This window comes from Pithys albifrons, chromosome 5 (genome assembly GCF_047495875.1).
Source record: "Pithys albifrons albifrons isolate INPA30051 chromosome 5, PitAlb_v1, whole genome shotgun sequence".
Classification (NCBI taxonomy): domain Eukaryota; kingdom Metazoa; phylum Chordata; class Aves; order Passeriformes; family Thamnophilidae; genus Pithys; species Pithys albifrons.
Window position 1 is genome coordinate 27,297,419 of NC_092462.1, and position 20,779 is coordinate 27,318,197.

Sequence of the window (20,779 nt, forward strand, 5' to 3'; positions counted from 1 at the left end):
TGAACAAATTATTAGACCATGGATGTTCCTCCAAACAAATTCAGAGAGGCACTCAAGGAGGTACTTCCTAATTAACTTCTGCAGAAGGGAGTCTGACGTGCAAGTCTTATTTGAACAGTCACCTCATCCTGTGCATGTGGATGTGGCCCACCCTCCTTCCATGTTGCCCTTCCTCATCTTGGAAAGGAGTGAGCATTCAGCCTAGAAATACTTTGTGCTGGGATATAGATCAGGTTTCCCTCCTTGTCCCTCCTACAACTTGTGCTCAGTATTTTATTCCTACTACCCTGCTTGGCTCATTTGAGTGATTCCTCTTGCACACTTTGGCCCTTATCTTGTATTATTTTACTGTGAGATTCTGGTGAGAGGTCTCTTTTGGAGCCAGCTGTTCTTAGTTGTGTGTTATCAGAGAGCCTATACATAAATCATTTGTCATTTTGAGTTACAGAAGGTTTGTAAGCACAAGGGGTTTCTTTCTCATGACAGGCACAATTTAAGGAGGCTGCAGAATTACCCAAGCTTTTGTTCTTTCATTAACTAGTTGAAGATATTTTCCTTAATGTGCTCACTACACAGAAGTAGTGTTCAGGAAGGGCCAAATTCAGCTGGCAGCTGGCTAAGCATAAATCCATACTGACTTTTCTGGTTTTATTTCAGGACATTGGATTAATGCATCGAAACATAAAACACAGACTTTGACCTTGGCAGAGTGACCTTATCACCAGTGTAACTTTCCTGACTTTGACAGTGGAACCCATTGCAGCATTTCCAGCATCTCTTATGGCTGTCACAGGCCCCATATGCTTGGTAAATTTATATAAAGTTTGAGTTCTCCATGACATGTGTGAATGTAACAAAATTACAGCTTTCTTTAAAATAACTAGGGAAAAAAGGGTTCTGGTACCAGGCAAAAGAATTTGAAAGTGTGACTCCAAGGCTCAAACCAGAGGAAATAAATAGGATCCAATTAGCTGTGTTTCTATATTCTGTCTCATAGGCTGGAACAGCTGGAGTATAGTTCAGGTGTTACATTAGGGTTGACTGGCTCAAGTGTTTAAGTACACGAGTGGGTTACATGTGATATCTAAATATTATGCATGTAAGTTTTAGAGGGGAAAAAGAGTAAGAAAATCCATCTAAGTTGTTTTTTGTCTTAACCTCAAGTTCTTTAATGTTAGTTACATTTGACTTCAGTGGAAAACCTCAGCAAAAAGTCTAATTGAATAGTAAGGCCATAGGACCTGTGTAAAAGCATGTGTGATGTCATCTCCTGAAGCAAATACCATTGTGACAGCCAATTCCCAGAGTGAAAAATAAATGTACCCTAATTTACCACTGGTCCTTACGTGTCTGATCTTGCTACCCCTTCCCTACAAGTATGCTTGTCTGCAGCCTAGTGGCCCACCAGGATGCCCACTGAATTCGGTGCTGAGTTCCCCCTGCACACCAGGGGTACATCTGCAATGCCTTTTGACGAAGTCACTTGGGCTGGAGTCAGCTCTGGAGCCACCTGCCAGGCAGTAAGGAAGTTGGCCCTCTGCCACTCAGCTTCAGCTGGTAGGGTAGTGGGCATATTGAGGAGCAGGTGCTAGGAATGGGTATCCCAGCAGAGGTATCCATGAGGGCTTTGGGAGGATGGGGAAGGAGCAGGAGGATTTTATGCCATTAAGGAAAACAGAGTATGAAACATGGTAGGTTGTTATTTGCAACCTACCTTGTTTTCTGCCTGTCTTAAACTTAGGCCACAAGTCCTTGCCATGCTGTGATGTTACTTCTTACAAAGTTTATGGGCTTTTAAGTCATGAGCCATAAGCCTCAAATTAGCAGGAGATGCGCACAGTTCCTTGCCCTCTGCTCAGATAAAAGGCAATCAGGAACACCAGCTCTGTTCAAAGCAAAGCAAAGCCTTCTCTGACTTCACTGAGTCCAGTATTCTGCTCAAGCTTCAGTTCCAGACACTGGACCATTTCTACCCCCTCTTGCTCTATTTGAGAGACTCAAGACACACAGGACAGAGGGTCTAAATGGCACAATGGTGGACTTCTACCAATGCTTATCAGCTAACTGCAACTAGACTTTAATTTTGCCTTTTCCACTCTTAACCAGTCTTCTTTAACTGCTTTTATCCAGGGTAAAAGTAAACATGAGGAAAAAGGCTTATTCAGCATTACAATTATCTACTCCCAAGCTGTATAACAAAATGTTTTACACATTTAATTGGTTTTGTCTAATATTTCCACGTATACAGTAGTCCTATTAATGAATATCATAGCTTCATTACTGCATATCACATTTTGCTATGTTTTGTACCATAAAATAACGTCAGCACATCAATAACTTAAATAACACAAATGTAAACTCATTTTCTGCTTATTATGATTTTAGCCTGAAAAGGCTTTTGATTTGTAAGACCATTCACATAATATGGAATGTAACTTTTATTTGTTTTTCTTTTGTATATAATGAGACACCGAAAGCCCTTGTCATCGCTTAACAGGATACTAAAGCAGCTCTGTTTCATGAATGACAGCACAATTAAAGCTAAAAATCTTAATTAAAAAAACCCTTTTGTACTGTACAATCTCAAATTAAAGCAAGAAAGATAATGATAATCTTTTGCATTAGCCAGGAAACGTGATTCTCTGCCACTGGGCTGTTTGTTCTTGTTGACAATTCACAGAATGTGTATATGGGTGTAGTTATAGGTGTGTGTATATCCTATGCAGAACAGCAGTCCCTATTTTGTTGATCTAGTTCTTCTAATTGTTTAGTTAAACTACCTAGCTGTTACAATTTAGAATACTACATTAACACATTTAACATCAAGTTTACATACTTGCGTCTTTGAAATACTAGGAACTTTTACACACTTTATTTGGCTTTGTAAGGACTGAAATATAACAGAATGCAAGCTACTTGTCTTTGAAAAATATGGCTGTTCTCAACTAACCCTCTAAGGTTCAGAGTGAAACATGTTTCTCCTCATATCTGTAGCTGACTTCAGAGAAGAGTGTCCTCTTGTCAGTCTGATGTTACAGTACAGATTCTGCAGAGATAGATATATTTAATGAAGGAAAATTCTCTCTGGACTTTAGAGTCAAGCGGTTGCAGCAAAATTACTTCGTTTAGACTAATTTTTTCTATACAAATCTCAAGAAAAACCTATTCCAAGTATGTTTTGTAGTAGTATCTCCACATGACCAGAGGAGGGCACTTTGAACATCTTTGCACTGCCCAGGAGGCAGATGCAGAAGCACAGTGATATCCAATGTTGCACAGTCCTGCCACCTCTTCCAACTCAAGCAGGCACCCTTGTGTCCAACAAAAACACAGAATCTGTATTGTACCACAGAGTTCTGTTTTGAAAACAGTGGGCAGATCTATCACTCTCTTCTTGCTAATTAGGATTTCTCCTGATTTTCCCCAGTTAATTCAGTGTTGCTGCAGGCTACATTAAGAGTAACAGATAATTCCTAAAAATCCCATGAAGGGATTGTCTCCTTCTCCTTCCTGAACATCCCTCTGCTATTAGCCCCTGGTAATTTAGAAAATATTGATTGATTGATTTAACCCTCTATGACTTATCCTGCTGCAGAAATTCCTTGCCTTTAACTGAAAAATGCACTTAGAAAATGCACTCTCTGAGATATGTATTGCAACAGTGCATGTTTTCACAATAAACTCTTGTAAAAGTACTGCTCCTTTCCACCTTCTGAGGGAGGTGACTGTGTGTCCCAGCTCTGCTCTCCTAGCAGAGTACATAGCAGAGAAATCAATTGTTTCTCTTTTCCATTCATGACCATAGTGTGGAGTTCAGCGAGTTTCCATGCAGGAAACATTTTTTCAGCTTCATTTTGGCTAAAGGTATCAACCTTCTATGGAAAAGATTTTAATTCTGCAATCTTACTGTTATCATAGACAGGGTTTTTTTGTCACTTTTGCTTTGTTTTGTTTAACGCTGAGAAATTATTAGAAAGTATTTAGATTTTTTTTTTTTTTGGTAAATGAAAGTCTCTGTTTCACCCTGGGGAAACACACTGCTTATTTAATGTACTTTTCTTCCCCCCTCAATGTTATTCCATTTCTCTTTTCTTCTCTTCTCTGTTTTCTTTCCTTTTTTCTTTTTTTTCCTCTTCTTTCTTTTCTTCTTTTTTTTCAAGAGCAGACAGGTACAAGAAGGAAGGTGTCTTTCATCAGCAGTCCTTTGAGACAGAGTAGAATTCAGTGAGTCCTCACCATGATAGGATCATAAACTTACTGGGTTAAACCAAGCTAACTTTCCCTAAGCTGCCAAGTTTTAGCTGCACCATACATATATGTTTCCTTGTGCCTTTTTTTTTCTTATAATTTTGTTTTTCTTGATGACCCTGAGCTATGGCTTCTTGTTTCTACCACTAGTCAACCTTCCTTTCTTTCCTGGTTTTGCCGATATAGGCCTCAAAGAAAAAATGGCAGAAGAGCACTAAGTAGCTGAGGTACATGAGAGAGGACCAGATGATGTTCTGCACGTGGGAATGGCACTGGCCCTGCTGCATCCAGGAGAAGACCAGGTAATTGATCACGCAACCGATCAACATCTGAGTGATCTGCGACAAGGTGATGAACATGGCAAACTTGCGTGAGACTCTGAAGCCAGCAGCCCGCAAGGCATAGTAAGAGTACATAACAGCGTGTACTCCGTAGTTCATGGTCATGAACCAGCCACCACCAGCCACCATGTCCTTGTAGGAATACCAAGAGTAAAGTAACACAGTAATGTGATGGTACCAGTGTAAGAAGATGAGCTTCTGTTTCCTAAGAATAATGAATATAGTATCACCTGTAAAAAAACAAAACACACAAAAAAAGAAGGGGAGGAAATGAGAAACATATCAAACAATTCCATAATTAGTGCAGTGCTCTCTTCCCTTTGCTGTTGCTGGAGTATACACTACTTTGGAGCATGAAAAACCACCTCAGCACTAGATCTGAGTGCCTGTCTGATCCAAGAGCGAGTCTGGCTCCTAATCTCTAAGCAATCTTTAGAAAACCAGTGTATCTACATTTTCCTGTGTGGATAAACCCCATGTGTAAACTCCATAGGTTTACTTGGCAGGTCTTTGCTGCAAATATAATCCATGAAAGTCTGCAGATGTATGTGTATCATCTCTGTGACATTGTCCATTATATATACTGTGACTGGAAGAGAAATGCAGCTTGACAAAGAGCAGAAAACCTGAAGAGAAAGCAGCACACTGCCCTGTGCTTCAGACGTCTATATGGAAACTGAACCTAATTAAAATCAGTAAAACCTTATGAGCTAATATGCAAAAAAGCTATTGCATATGCAACCTACAATACTGAAAGGTATATTATTGCCAGACAGAGACGCTTATACAAAGAAATTTAAGTTATGCTGAAATGCACATCCTCTTCTGCAAATTCATCTTACTATTGTAGAAAAGTAAATTTTATTCCTCTTTCCTGCTTTTTTCTTTCCTTCTGCTTCTTATGATTGCAATGAGCATCTCAATTAGATATATGGATATACACAGGCTACTTGTTTTCCATTGTTTTCAAAAAGATCCCTGAAATTTCAATCTGGGGACTTATTCTGACCAATACATACCCAAGGAACTATGAATATTAGTCATAGGTGGAAGCAAAACTGCACTGTCTGCACAAGGTCTATAATAAGCCATAATGCTACTGTTTACTTCATTAGCTGCAAGATGTTGCTTCACATTTTAATAAGTAATCATACATTCATTTATTGTTGTCATGCAGCTCTAGCTGATGTTTCCCAGTTTTAACAACTAAATTTCTGTGGGTTTGCAGTCATTTAAGCAGCAGGAAAACAAGGGATTCTGACACAGCACAGCAACTGGTGTCTGTCTCTTTCTACTTTTCATGCTGATAAATTGCTCTCTAATTTGCTGATTCAAATTATCTGCTGCAAGGTAAAGTCTTATTTTTGCTATACACCTGAACACAGGGAGAGCTTCAGCCCTTTGAGGTTTAGTAGGGGCATCCTCCAAAATGAAGGCTGGAGGACTTCTAAATCATTTCCTCCTCCTTTCCATTACAGCAATCCTTTCGTATACTAACAAGCTGTGGATGAGAACACATGACGACTGACTATTAGGTTGGCTTTGGCATGTTTATTGTAAGTAACCTTGCCACAAAAGCTGCTGGAAAGATAAAAGTTTATAAAAATCAGGACTGGAAAAGCTAGGGACATTATGAGAAATGTGCTTCTATTCAGAGGAAGAAGAGAGCCACAGTTTTCAATGCTTACAGAGGAAGCACCTTACTGTTCCTAATTTTGCACTTAGATGTGTATTAAAGGATGAATGCTGCAGAATGGAGGTAGATCCTGACTCAAAGCTTCTCGCTGACATAGCTGATATAGCCCACCCTTCACTGCTGTACCCACGGGGTGAGTGGCTGCCAATTACACTACTCCTATTTGCCTACAAGTAGCTCAGGAAGAAGTACGTACCAGATTGCTTTTACCTCTTGACTGACCTGCTGTGTATAATCACTGCAGTTTATTCCTGGGCTGGGAATGGTCTTATTCAACTGCACATTGCTCTAACTTCAGCCAGGCTGGAATTCATCTCTAGAGACTAAAATATGCAATTTGGGCTTTGTTATGTTTACTCAGTTTTTCTAAGACTTATATGAGATTTTGACAGCACTGAGACCCTTTTTGTGCTTCCTGCATGGACATTTCTGCTTAAAATATGCACACTGAGCAAAAGAGAGAGAGAGTACTCACCTAGTTCAGGTGCTTTGCTTAGCACAAATGCATATGCCCAGAATTTGCTGACAGGTCCAATGTAAAAACTCTGGTCGCACACTGACTGTTTCAGGCCTTTGGTCATCAAAATGTACAGCATATAAGCACCAGTTCGAACAGCACCAAATATACTTTAAAACAAAAAAAGAAAATTAAGACAGTTGAGTGGACATTTGAAATCTACATGACATCATTTCAAATCATTAAGGAAAAAGACCATAAACGTGCTGAAATAGTAAGGTTGAGACAGCCTAAAGGCTGAAGCAACTCTGCTGGCTTCTAGGAAGTTATTCTGAACTCAGACTTCTAAACTGGACTGCAGCTGTATCCCCTGTTGAAAGTCTGGAATGGTAACACTAATGTTTTTAACTTCATTACTACAGGAATGATTCTTCAGTTTTCAGGAGCACGGAAACACCTACTTCAGCTGAAAACAACATGTGGAATTTTGATGGTGATGGCTGGGAAACTAGAAGAAATGAGTTCATAAAGAGCTGTATCATTAACATAATCAGGACCAATTTCCTCTTCTGGTTTTCTCAGAGTTTTCTCTTGTCTCTCCCTGTGTTTCTCAAATCCACAGGAGCTTGAGCACAGACAAACCCAGGTAGGGTGCACAGATTCTGATGGGCTGTCTCAGTCAGGGCAGGTGTTTTGATTGCACATGTTTGACTTCATACTCAACTCTCAACAGGTCATTTCTAGCAGAGGAAACGATTAGTTGAATCAAGCCGTAAACAGCAGGTTCACCCTCACCTCATCAAAGTGAGATGCAAGCTAACAGTGTTCTGTAAATGAGGAACATGGAGAGATTTGCAACTATATTAATTAGTGCAATTACAGAGGGGATAGGTTGACATCCACCTGATGTAAGGAACAAAGGCCTCTGTCTCAGCAGTGAGGAGCTGTGCAGAAGAAACTGACTCACTTTTACAGCAAGAACGAGCTTGCCCACTGTTTACTACTGTGGCTTGTTGGCCATTTATAAGCTATGATGAATACACAGTGAAGGAAGTAGCTTTTAAAAAAAATAAGAAAAGATGGACTCAGTCTCCTTTGGGGTTGAATATATCCTACTTTATGCCTACATCATATGTCCTTGTCCCTCTACCCAGCTCCATCTCATCTCCCCTCTGACTTCTTTGTGACCTTGACCTGCCCTGGTTCTTGCTGTCTTGTCATTACTATTGCCTGGCAGCAGGCAAAACAAGCCACCTAAAACTGACCTATAAACAGAAGTGGGCAATGCAAGCTATCATTTATGCAAAGTATGTGAAATAAGGAACAGTTACTCTGAAGTTACAGATTCTCTTACTTGTCCTTGTCTTGTGAAGTCAGTATTCTTAAAAAAACTGTTTTAAAATCATCAAGGCAGCCTCAAAAGCTGAGGTCTGTGGTAGTTCATATGGTGCTGGGTTAGACTAGATGGTTCTAGTAAGCCTGCTGACATAAAAACTGCTGACGTAAACTCTCATATCGTTTGCACAAACTATTTAGATTTCCAAATCTGCACTGATATACCCAGTCAAATGTGCCTGCTGGTAAGGAACAATGCACGTTGCTCTTCCCTGTCCACTGCATTGAATCTGTAACCAAATAGAGTACCACACTGTCTGGTGCTCTTTGGGATGTTGGTGGCATCGCAGCCAGGTCATGATTAGGAAGGGAGAAGTGATACATCCTGGCTCCCTCACCATTACATTTTGAGGTAGCCATTGCCTGAGGTTTCACTGTGCCATCGGGAAATTCAGGAAACTGTGACCACTTATGAAGCTGCTATTATTATTTGCTATGTCCATGGTGGTATTTGTTCACATGCTCTGTTGCCAGATGAGTACTCTTGTGCTATGTGCAAATAAAATAACCTCCTGCTGTGGTACAGGTGTGCTGAAAAATTTCAGCTGAGTCTGAGTTTCCCATTAGCACTGCCCAAAGCAATGCCTGCATTCCCAGTCTTAGACAGGACAGACACTGCTATCTCTTGTGGTCATCCACCTCTGTGTGTAGAAGAGACAGTGCAGTATTCTCAGCATCTATGCAGCCCATAGTGCATCCTCTCCATGAAGGGTTGTTTCCTCCCAGAAATGCTCTCTCTCTCAGCACTCTTCTCACGTCTTTGAAGCATTGGTCCTTTTACTTGATGTGCCAAAACCTGCAGGAGGAGTTTTGAAATAAGGTGCAATTTGTTCTGTGTCTTCACTTCGGTGTTTAACACATGCACTTTTTTTTTTTTCTCAGGAGTTGCATTTCTCATTCCCAAGGAGACAACAGATCCTGACAGAAATGTGATCTGATCACCTCCTGAGGCAGTGAACTCCTCAGGCTAACCAGGGCATGCTGCTGCTTGCTCCCATTTTGGGTGGTGGTAAAACTGTGTGGAGGAAGATCAGACAGAATAGTTAATGATATGCTGGTTCTCCCATTAGCAAATACCACAGTGCTGACATAAAAGTGGGGGAAAAAAGGAAATTTTAAATTATGAAATCAAATAGCTGCAAACAGTACGCCTTTTATTGTAAAGAAGCTATACTGCTTTTCTAAAATATCATTTATTAATAAGTTTTTAAACCAAAGAGAATTCTGTGCCATGAACACAAAGACAAGAAGAGCACTTGTTTGAGCAACAGGGAAGCATTGATTTAACTCTGATTGAGTATGGACATCCAGGGATCTAATCAGGACTGATAACAGAGACAGAGTCTTTGTCCAGTGGGGATTACAGAGTCTCCCTTTGCTGTGTTTGAGATTATCCTGGTGTAGTCCTTCCTGTCTTTCTCTTTAGCAAGTTCTCTTTGGAGTAGACTTGCACACACACATTCATTCGCACTCAGACTTAATTATCTGTAATTCCACAGGATGGTGGCTTCCTCTAGTTCCATGACCCTAGAAGTGACTCCAGTTCTCTGCACAGTGTGAGTCAGACTAATTTGAATTTTTTATCAGTAGAAACCTACTTACATTTTTGTATAACTCACAAGGGGAGGCTTTATGAGTAAGGAGGATAGCAAACTGGAAGTAACTGATTCAATTACCTAAATAAACACCTTGAGCACATAGGTGTCTATGAGATATGCTGCATGCCAAAACACTACCTTGCCAACAAGCACACGCCACTGGAGACAGAAAAAGGTCTAATGCATGCCTGCAAATGTGTCTCGGACCCAGAGCACCAGGACTGCTTTTTCTGCCTCTGCCACTTAATCTTGTTTGTTTCTGTAAGGTAAGATCAACCAACAAATTTCTATCTTGCAAAGACATGATGTGCAGCAGAGTGATGACATCGCTTGCTCAGTAAATCACTTCTGCTTCATTCTGTCCTCGCCCTGCTCTCTGCTGTAGCTTTTGTGAGGCATTGAAATGAACTGCTTACCAAAGCAGTCTGTCTGGTGGGAATCATCTGCAGGGATTTTAGAAATAAGGTAGCAGTGAATTACTGTACAATTATAGTCTTTTGCAACTAGAGAGACCAATCAGAAACAACCTGTACCAGCTAATGCAGCTTTCTGTTCTATTCAGACTCCAAATGTCCTACATTGTCCTCCATTCAGGCAGTGACTTGTCTTGTAGATTTAACAAATGCTCAATTGATATTTTACTGTCCATAGTATGATCAAAATATATCCATGCGTAAAATAAAAACTAATACATTTCCCTCTTAAACTTGTTTTCAAACAAGGGTTGGTAGGTTGACTGTGGCTGGACACCAGGTGCCCACCACAGATGCTCTATTAGCCTCTCCCCTGGACAAGGGAGAGAAAATCTATCAAAAGGCTCCTGGGTCAGGGCAAGGGCAGGGAGAGATCATTCACGAGTTACCATTATGGGCTAAACAGAGTTGACTTGGGGACAGGATTTTATTACCAATCAAATCAGGGTAGGGTAATGAGAAACAAAACCTAAATCTTAAGAACACCCTCCACCTTCCCTTCTTCCTGGGCCTAACTTTATTCCTGAATTCTCAACCTCCTCTCCCCCAGTGGCTCAGGGAGGAGGAGAATGAGGAATGGGGGTTGTGGTTAGTTCATGACATGTTGTCACTGCCACTCCTTCTTCCTCAGAGTGAGGACTCCTGACACACTTTCCTTCTGCCAGCATGGGATCCCTCCCACAGGTGACAGTCCACAGAATTCTCCAATGTGAGTCCTTTCCTGTAACTGCAGATCTTCATGAATTGTTTTAGTATGGCTTCCTTCCATGGGCTGCACTCCTTCAGGAACAGGATGCTCCAGCGTTGGTCCCCTGAAGGGACATAAGTCCTGTCAGCAAACCTGCTCCAGCACAGGCTTCCCACAGCGTTACAGCCTCCTTTGGGCTTCCAACTGCTCCACTTGTGTCTTCTACGGGTTGCAGGTGGATCTCTGCTCCCTCACAGATCTCCATGGGCTACAGGGGAATAGCTGCCTTACCATGGTCTGCACCACAGGCTACAGGGAAATCTCTGTTCCAGTGTTTGGAGCACCTCCTCCTGCTCCTGCATTGACCTTGATGCCTGCAGGACTGCTTCTCTCACATATTCTCAGTCCCTTCTCCATCTGCAATTGCTCTTCAGCAGTAGCTTTCCCTGTTTCTTAAATATGTTATCCCAGAGGTGTTATCACCATTGCTTAGGGGTTGGCTTTGGCCCAGCTCTGGGTACTTCTTGGAGCTGGCTAGCATTTATGGCACAAGGAGGAAGCTTTCAGCAGTTTCTCACAGAAGACATCTCTGTAGCCCTTCTGCTACCAAAATCTAGCAACGCAAACCCAATACAAAGAGCCTCAAAACACGTTCCATGCACAAGTCAGGCACTGCATTAAGAAAGAGGAAAACTGAGGTCTGGGGAGCTGCCTGATGGGAAGACAGTGCAGGCATTACTGGCTGAAGTATATTGTTGCTTTCTGGTGTCTCCATCCTGCTTGCCAGGAGGGAGTAAAGTATTGTTTCTCAAAAGCCCAAGAAGGCAGCAGATAGCTCAAGACTTCAGTCCAACTCCAGATGTCATTGTAGCAGGCTCAGCTCCTCCTTGAAGTGGAAGTCACTGCCCATTTTTGCTAGAGCTGCTTCCTATGCAGACCCACACCTGCACTTGGCTCCTGACACCTCTGGACACCCCAGTTCAGGATCAACACTGCAGAACTGAGCAAAGAATGTAACTTCTACATAAAAAAAAAATTAAAAGTTCAGCACAGAATACTTCAACATGTCCTAAAGGCTAATCACAGAGCAGAAAGTCTCTGCTCTTATTTGTATCTTTTAAAAAAACTTCACCCAACCAACCAAACCATGAAATCTGTATATGCAGAACTAGATAAAGATGTATTGAAGAGGATAAAAGTCCTGACTATGGCTATGGTGATTGAAAAATATGTTAGCTACAAGGTAGAGATCAGAGGTGGAGCATCTTTTTGAAAGCATGCCATCCTGCATACCCAGCACCAGCAGAGAGCAGCAGTGAAGGCTGCAGACAGCAAGACCCATCTGTGTTATACAAAATTAAGGGCTGGTAGTGACTTCAAGCAGAGCTCCCCTTACCCAGGCCCACAGGCTGTTCAACACAGCCCAAACTACTGGCACCAGCTGATTTAACTAGTCTTTGAGGTGTCTCACTATCTGCTGCTGTGGGCATGCTGGGCTAGTCCAGAAGCAAGCTGGTTGGGCACCCAGCCAGAGATCCCACGGGTCCAGCTCCAGCTCCCAGTCTGGGGCCCAGCGCTCAAAAGGGAAGAAATCTTAATTTTGCCCCAACCTGCTTACATGGTGACTCACAGGAGTCCCAGCAGGTGAGTTTGTGCCCTGGGACCACAAGGAGGTGGCAAAAACATGGTCCTCCTCTGTGAAAGCCACATGGAGCAGACAGTGGTCCTGGGAGAGCAGCTGAGATGACCACACATGCAAATCACAGCCCTCTGACTTGCTTGTACTGTAATGGCAATAGGGAAGCAGGTTCTTTAGTGGTTTGTTGACTATTTTTTTTCATTCTAGCATGTGAAATATTTACAGAGGAAGCACTCTGAATTCAAAAGAAACTTCAAAAGGGCAGGAAGTGAAGAATGTGGAGCTTTCTACTCCTTCCTTCATGACAAATAAACCATGTTCACCTTCTCCTTCTGTTCAGCAACAGTAATTTGGTGGTCATACCAAGTTTCCCTTCTGCTGCTGAAGAGCTGGTCTCTTAATGTAACAAAATGCCCTTTCTGTGATCTTCTGAATGAAAACTCATAGTCCTCAGCAAAGAGGAATGAGTTGTGCTGCCAATGCTGGGGCACCAGGAGCACGGTAAGCACAGCGACCCCCTGGTTCGACAGGCCTGACCAGCAGCGTAATCCAAGAGCACACCTAGAGACAGCAGTTACTGTAAAATGGTGCCAGAGAATATGTCTATGCTTAACAAAGCAACAGAAAACAGGTAAAATACAAACTGATACTGGGAAATGCAGGGAGGAAGCACATGCAAGAGAAACAACTCTCAGAACTAAGTTTCTTGAAAAGAAATGCAGGTTCGTCAAACATTGCTGAACTTCCCAACAAGACAGTTGTCAACTCAGTAAAGAAACTCAGACTCTCCTGGCATTACCAAGCAGCATGTACTATGGTAGGTGCATCTCCATGTGAAAGAACATCTCATATCCTTCAGCCATTCGCTTGCTGTTCTTCTCAACTTATTCCTAAAAATCAGTTTGTAACAAAGCAATTTTTCAACAGGAGCGGTAGATTTGTTTTGCAGTTCTCTAGAAATATTTTTTAAGTTTTTTTGCTCTACCTGGTAAGGGCAAGCTTCTCTCCAATCACTCTTACCTTCTGTAGTCTGGTGAAACCTGGTCCCAGAGTACCAACCCATGAATGATGTGCAGCACACAGATAACATAGTAGAGACGGGTTAGGTGACTGATTTTTTAAGAAATTGATGGATTTTTTTCCTGAAAATTGATTTCTGTTTGTCTCCCATAAACTCCTGCTTTGGCCATGTGAGAAGGAATAATAGTTTTTGGCTGACCTAATAGACACCGAGGCATCTCTGGAGAATGCAGGTAACTAAAGGGGCCACTCCCAAACCAGCAGAGGGAAGGGTTTTTTCCATGCTTGCTACAGTATTACTTTCTCCTAGGTGACTTCAGTAAAACTGGCAGACCAATGTTGGTGAATGGCCCATTCCAGGGAGGAAGTACCTAAGTCCTATCGAGCAAACAGAGCAGTAGTTCCAGGAACATGCATTTGTATGGCGACCACACACTAAATACATACATACATACATATATATATGGAGAGAGAGAGATCGAGATCCATATTATAGGAAGAGATACCTAAACTATTATCTGTGTAGACAGGTGAGTTAGTCAGATCACAGTGTGCTTGCTGCTTTGCTATTGCTGTGGTGATTATACTACCAAACCTCTGGGAAAGACAGAAGATTTAACGAACCATTGGCCTGCTTCCAATCTAAAATCTGTGGTGGTTTAAGGTTTCCTAGGAGCAGAGTACTCTGGGAAACTGATACTCTTTATGGCAAAAAGAGAAGACAGTCAAACAAAACTTTAGCAGCTAAACCAGAAGGTTTATGGGAGTTCTCCCAGGATATGGCTATAGAGAAGGTAGTTTCTTTTTAAAGTTGAGCCAAAACAGAAGGGAATGTCCAGGTTAAAATTCTTATCTGTGTGGTTTCAAATGAGAAAAGGATATTAGGGTCTGGTTTGTGCTGACCAGATTCATGGATCAACAGCCTCCTGACTTTTACTGGTGCCTGGGTGCTTAGTCAAAACCTATTGTTCCAAAATCTTTTGTGGGTAGACATGCCAAACTGTTTTGAGGCTGAGAAGTCAATTAAAATCATAAGAGTAGCGTCCTTAAGAGCCTGCCTGACAGCAACAGCATTCCTTCCACCACAGGGACAGGACTCATGAAACCTGGTCTCACACACCAACCTTTCAGCACAGGGAAGCAAAGGGTGAGTGAGAAATATGTTTCCTGGCTAATTAAGTTTCCTTAAACTTCCACGTCCACAAGCACATGTTTACAGGGTATCACAGACAGTGAATGGGTCCCACTTTCTGGGAGCTTGACTTGTGCAAGAACAGCACAAGCCACCACAATTTTGATCTGCTTTCTGATACCCAAGCTGCTCTGGGAGGTGTTTGTGGACTGGCTGGATTTCATTGCAGCTGTTCCTCTCTCTTTTTTTTTTAATGAATCACCTCTTAACTCTTGTGATTTTTATCCAGTGATGTGCACTTTAATCCACACTTAGCTGGCTCTGCAGGGGGAAGGGAGGAGGTGCACCACCTTCACCGGGCACTATATGATGTTGCACTACAAAAAAATGTTTGATTTTCCAGATGGAATAAACTTTCTAAAAGAGAGGAGGAATCAATTAAGTCTATGAAAACCTTAACATAGAGTTTCACTAAAAGGTTGTCAGACTACTTAAATGTTGTCTCAGATGTGACTTCTGTCTTAGTTTGCCTTGATGGTATTCAATAAAATTGAAGTTACATAAGTTCCATGAATTACCATAAAATCCTGGATCTTCTTGTACTTAAACAGGTGTAGAAACTCTAAGGTTGCTTTAGGCTTATCTTTGATTGCTAAATCATGGTATTTACACAGTGAGAAACCATACAGTAAGAAGCCAATCATTAAGTACAAATGAAATACGGGTTATGACTGAAAGCTATCATTTGGCTGTTGTACAGTGACCTAGATGGAATTAATGGCTCTTATTTTGACTTCACAGAGTTAATGAGACCTGTGGCTACTTGTCATGCAATATGACATGTCCTGTACTCTCACAGAAAAGTAGTCTGGAAAAGGATCTGGCACCCAGCATCCTAAATGGTCAATGTGACACAAGGACAGCCTATATGAAATATTCATTTGCATTAATAACTGACTAGAAGAACAGCTTTGTAAGTCTGCACCTGGTTATTAAAACTATTTTGCTAGGTTTGTGGAAGAGGGTTGTAAATTTTCCAAATTGAATTAATCAGTCTCTTGGTTCGTGAAGGATATACAGCAATGCAGTATTCATGTAAGTAATAAAGAAGTTTGAAAAAGCGTAGTACTGACTATGGATTTTGTGTTTTACAAGCATTTACAAGACAGGACTTCTTAACAGTGAGTTACCCGGAAATCCTGGAGACACTTGTTCAAATTACAGCTGATGAACACGACTGTTATTTTTAGAAGAAATGACAAAGAAAATTAATGTAATTAGGCTGTTGTTTCATCATCTTTCAACATTTCTGAAGTGCTTTCAAGCAACGACAAGGTTACTGATGGAGAGGGAGACCTGTTCCTGCAAGACTGTTGTTATAAGACACCCTGTTTAACCTCCCAGAACCGATCCAGGTACCTCCCCAGAAGACTCTGTCTCCTCACTGAATCCACTTAAGATGAAAAGGTCATCTCCATTCTTTCCACACAGCAGACCTGCTTGTTGCTATACCAAAATTTTGGCCTTCTCTTCTTTCCAACAGCCAAGTGACCTACCGCCTCCAGCTTGAGCTGTCCCAGAGATACCAACACCTCAATAACATTCAGGGCAGCAACTGCTTTAGATCAGATGTTTCTGTGTGAAGAACTGCTAAGTATAAAATTGTCCACAACATGGGGTCTCTTCAGGTTCAGACCTAACTTCCTTCAGACTTCTGTTCATGCTGGCATCTCCAAGGCCCTTAGCACTGTATTTGTGAATACCTCACAGAACCTAATGGCCTTTACTCATGTGACAGCCTCATAAGGTGGTTAAGCGTAAGATCCATGTCAAAGACAGAGAGGCAAGGTAAACAGAAATTTTAATTGTCCTGTCAAAAATCTGTGTCTGAGTTTGGATAAGAAATGATGTGCAATGTCATGAGTTGTGGTTCTGTGCCCTTCCCATGAGGTCTGTTTGATGTAAGCAGAAAGACATTTGACCTCACTCTGTATTAGTGAAAACAATATTACTGAATTAATAGTAAACACACTCCAGCAGGACAAATTTTTTCAGAGTCCTTTGACCTACTATAGATTTTCTTTTCACTTTTTAAAGTTGCTCTCTGAACCTTCAAGTCCGAGACTTTCCATCTTTATTGCCTAAGGTACATGTATATCTTTCAAGATAAATAGTTTATAAGCATAAAAGCCGTTGGTACGCCTCTTAACAACACACTTCATTGTCTGAACATTTGATATTTTGACAGCACACTTTTGAGACCTAAAAATACAAGGGGATGGTCACAGACATGCAGTGCAATTTTACAAAGCTGTGCTGTCCTAGGAAACACTAAAAATTTGAAAACTTTCTGATCAAACCAGACGACCAGATATGCCTTTCATAGACTTGGTCAGACCCTTGCTTTCCCTGTCTTTTCCCCATGATATACTGGGTGAAACCAGTGTGGATTTGACCTGATACAGCTGGACACAAGCCACAGAGAATGTTAACCTACTAAGTGAGTTTTAAGAGCATCCCTGCTTCTATCTCCCCCCTCCACTGTCATACCAGTTGAATTTGTGTAGGAGCAGACCACAGCTACTGACTTTAACCATAGGAGAAAATATTTGGATTTTCTCCCTCCTGGAATTTTTGCATTTGTTCTAACTATTGTAGTTGTTTTTCATTAATGCTCCTTGCCAATCCCCTTACTTGCACCAGTGGACTCCAGAAGAAAATCAGGTAATGATCAGAATCCATAACGGAGGGGTGCCTAACTCCTTGTAACATGAGCAGGTACAAAAGCCATGTTAGTGAGGTGGAAAATTCAGTGCCAATATTCTTAAAACCTCCTATTTTCTTTTACCAATGCCTTCGGTTGATAAAATTACAAAACTGCACTTTTAATCCTATTCAGCAGCAATTGATTCTGTGGGACATTAATTTTAAAGGGCTTCTATCTACCTAAGTCTTTGAAGAAAAGCCTGAAGACATAACCAGTGAGTCGATCATGGACAAAAACACAACCCTAAATTCTCACTGTAAAATGAAAACATCTGATTATTTCTAAGTTAGTCTTGCAGAGGACTGCAAGGCTTGGTTTTGTATGTTTGGGATTTAGGACAATCATAACATTACTGAGCACCTAAGCTGGACTCCCTTCTGCTCAATATTGTTTGCATTTCACGGGGAAAAAAAATCACACTGGCTATAATTTTCTCATCTTTAAGAGAATTAATTTGGGGCACAGATGTGAAAATATGTTACTGAGTCTTCTCTGGTGCTGATAAACTATGGTAACTATTGACATGTTCATTCTATATTTAGCAATTTTAGTGTAAAAGCAGAGAAGAAGGTTTGTACTACCATATTTGACCCCTTGTTAATTGTGTTTAGACAACCATGTGCTTAGTTACTACAATTCAGTTGCTAGCAGATAATTGAAAGCACAGGAACTTCCTGTGTCCCCCCCTAGACTAGCATATATACAAAATTATTTGGGATCATTATTTATTCTCTTACAATTGGCAGGAACAAGAAATAATTATGGAAAAAGCACCTTGGTCCTATGGTAACTGAACACCTTTAAAAGCCCATTTTCAAAAATTAACAGTCGTTTAAGAGTACTTAAGTTAATCTTACTCTTTAAAAAGAACAGAGAACTCATCCTCTTCAGCCCATGTGTCTGAAAGGCTGCAAGGTATCTATCTGTATTCTTCATAATGACTAAACCATTGTAATCAAGACCACAATTTTCACAAATGTTTCAGACGAGGAAATGCTTTTAACTTCCTAAGTTTCCTTAAAGCTTGTAATGACCAATGCCTTTGTTCCTACTTGCAATTTTACCCCTCCAACTGAGAAAAGAGAGGGAATGCATGATTTGTAAATGTTCCCTTACTTGGAGGTGTATGTGATAACTTGCAATGGGCACCCTCTGTGGCACTTCTCTGCCCTGAGCTCCTGTATCCACGCATTCCACAGTGAGCTCTGCTGGCCCTCTTGAACTGGGGCTACCCCACAGCTCAGTCCCCACTCAGGGTGCTGCCTCCAATGCCCCACTGACCACCCAGCTGTACTGGTGCTGCTCTGGCTGGTTACACGGCCATGCTGTTTAACTGCACTGGGGAATGATGCAACTTAAATAGTGTCTCCTCCACTTTTAATTTTTTTTTTAAAAATTACACAGTTTCATTGCTCTTAGTCATAGTGGGGAAAACAAAGAACAGGGAAAGTAGGAGCCTTTCCAGCTAGCCTTGGCACTAGAGATTTCACAGTGTGGTGTGGCATTGAGCTCTGAGCAGCTACTAAGCTCTGGGAAGCCACAGAAAAGGCATTTAAGGCAGTCGTTTGTATCTCTGCTGGATCTCGTTTCAAATATGGCTCCTCTACAGAGTGACAGAAAATCCCAGGACTGACTCAAAATCTTGGAAATACACACTACAGTCAGGAATGCAGCAAGAACCATACCAATGCTGTATTAAGTACCATTATATTTATTACAAATTCTCTCTGTAAACCACTGCTCTGAACAACAGAACTGGGTTGCTCCAAAATATACTTACACCAAACAGTTTCTATCTCTGCAAGGGCATGAGAACACCAAAAATTTAAGAAGGCCCAACAGCATAAAGTTCTGTCTGATGTCTTGTTGCCCAGCTGCTCCTCAGCTTCTCCCCCTGTCCATCTCCTAACTGGAAAGGAGAAGAGATAGAACTTGCAGCTCACCTACTCCTCTGCCCTCCTTGAAGGTGATGGAGACTCATTCATGGTGGAGTCCAAGCCACAGCATTGTTAAAAAAAAAAGTGAGAAAAGGGGAAGATAAGCAATAACACGTTTTTTTTCAAAGTGGTGCTTGCTTATCCTAAAATCTGATGGTTAGCTAATAATGGGGTGTTCTGGCTCTCAGTACCATGTGTATGAGCACAACCTGTGTGGCAGACGACTTTTTTTTTTTGCATAAATTCATGCATACGTTGGGGTTTGGGTCCAGTCCTATCAAAATCCCAAAGTAAAATGTGAGAGAATTCCCCTTCCATCCTAAAAAGGACTCCAATCACTGAACCAAGCACAAAAGCCTTACTTTTCAGACCTGTCTACCACGTCTGATGCAGAGGCTTTTCTAGCAAGTAATGAAAAATAATTTGAGTTTTCAGTTGGGATCAAAACCTGAAGTTAGGCCAGCTCAGAGTGATTTAGAAATTGTGCAAATATTTTACATGGCTCTAAGAAAGAATATATCATTTGTGCAGGTTTATACACCCATAAGCATATGCATACATGGCCTGGGTGGTGTTCAGTATCCCATGTGATAAATTTTGGGGAGGATAATGAGGTCCATTAAAGTGACAGCTTGCTCTGTGGTTTATGAGTGAGGGCAGAGTGCGCCTTGCATCAGCCTTTTTTTCCCCATCGGCAATAAATCCCTCAATGTGGGTCAACTCCCTTCAGCCCTTCCCTCTCATCGGCAGATTTCTCAGTCACAACTCACCTGACTCCCAAAACCATTTCTTTGTCCATTTTATTGATAGAGGTGGAAAGAAAATGAGACAACGTATTTCCTTCCCTCCTCAGGGACCTCATTAAGCATACCCAAACAGTGACATCTCTGAATGGCTCCCAATCAATGGACACTGTCATCTGGAGATTTTAATCACATTAACACCACAGCAGAAGAAAATCCATCTGACTCTCCCTTGCTAAAGTGGCAAACTCAACTAATTCGGCCAATTGCTGCAGCTACTACTCACAAGGCTTTTTCATATGTGCGGATAAAAATCAATCTACCACAGCTACTGCCTTCCAGTCCCTCCTCACAGAGTCTGAATTCCCTCTTCCAGGAATTGCAATTTGATCCCCTAGACTGGCCTTCCCTGTGACTGGGAATCACTATATTCAGACAATCCTGAAAGCAGAGTACAAAGAAAATCAATAAAGTGAAGTTTTGTGAGCTGGTGCAAGAACATGCACTGCTTACAAGGCATAAGTAGAAAAACAAATGCCAAGGCTAGATTCCTACCGGTAGTCTGTGTAACAGAGGAGAATATAATTGGTGAAGGCAAAAAGAGTTATACTTTTATGAAAAGTCTTACAAAGCACTTGGTAGCTA

General features: G+C 41.4%; 1 protein-coding gene across 3 annotated transcripts in view; it reads right to left on the bottom strand.

The window, feature by feature from the left end:
• Positions 1 to 2,420: 2,420 nt before the first annotated feature.
• The window catches only part of ELOVL6 (ELOVL fatty acid elongase 6), a 77,053-nt gene continuing 58,694 nt past the window's right edge, over positions 2,421 to 20,779 (bottom strand). For all 3 annotated transcript variants that reach the window (XM_071555999.1, XM_071556000.1, XM_071556001.1), the window contains 2 exons: positions 6,761 to 6,912; positions 2,421 to 4,819 (listed from right to left, as the gene is read on the bottom strand). In XM_071555999.1, coding sequence (XP_071412100.1) covers positions 4,395 to 4,819; positions 6,761 to 6,912 — 577 coding nt within the window. In that variant the 3' untranslated portion in view covers positions 2,421 to 4,394. The remainder of the gene's footprint in view (positions 4,820 to 6,760; positions 6,913 to 20,779) is intronic.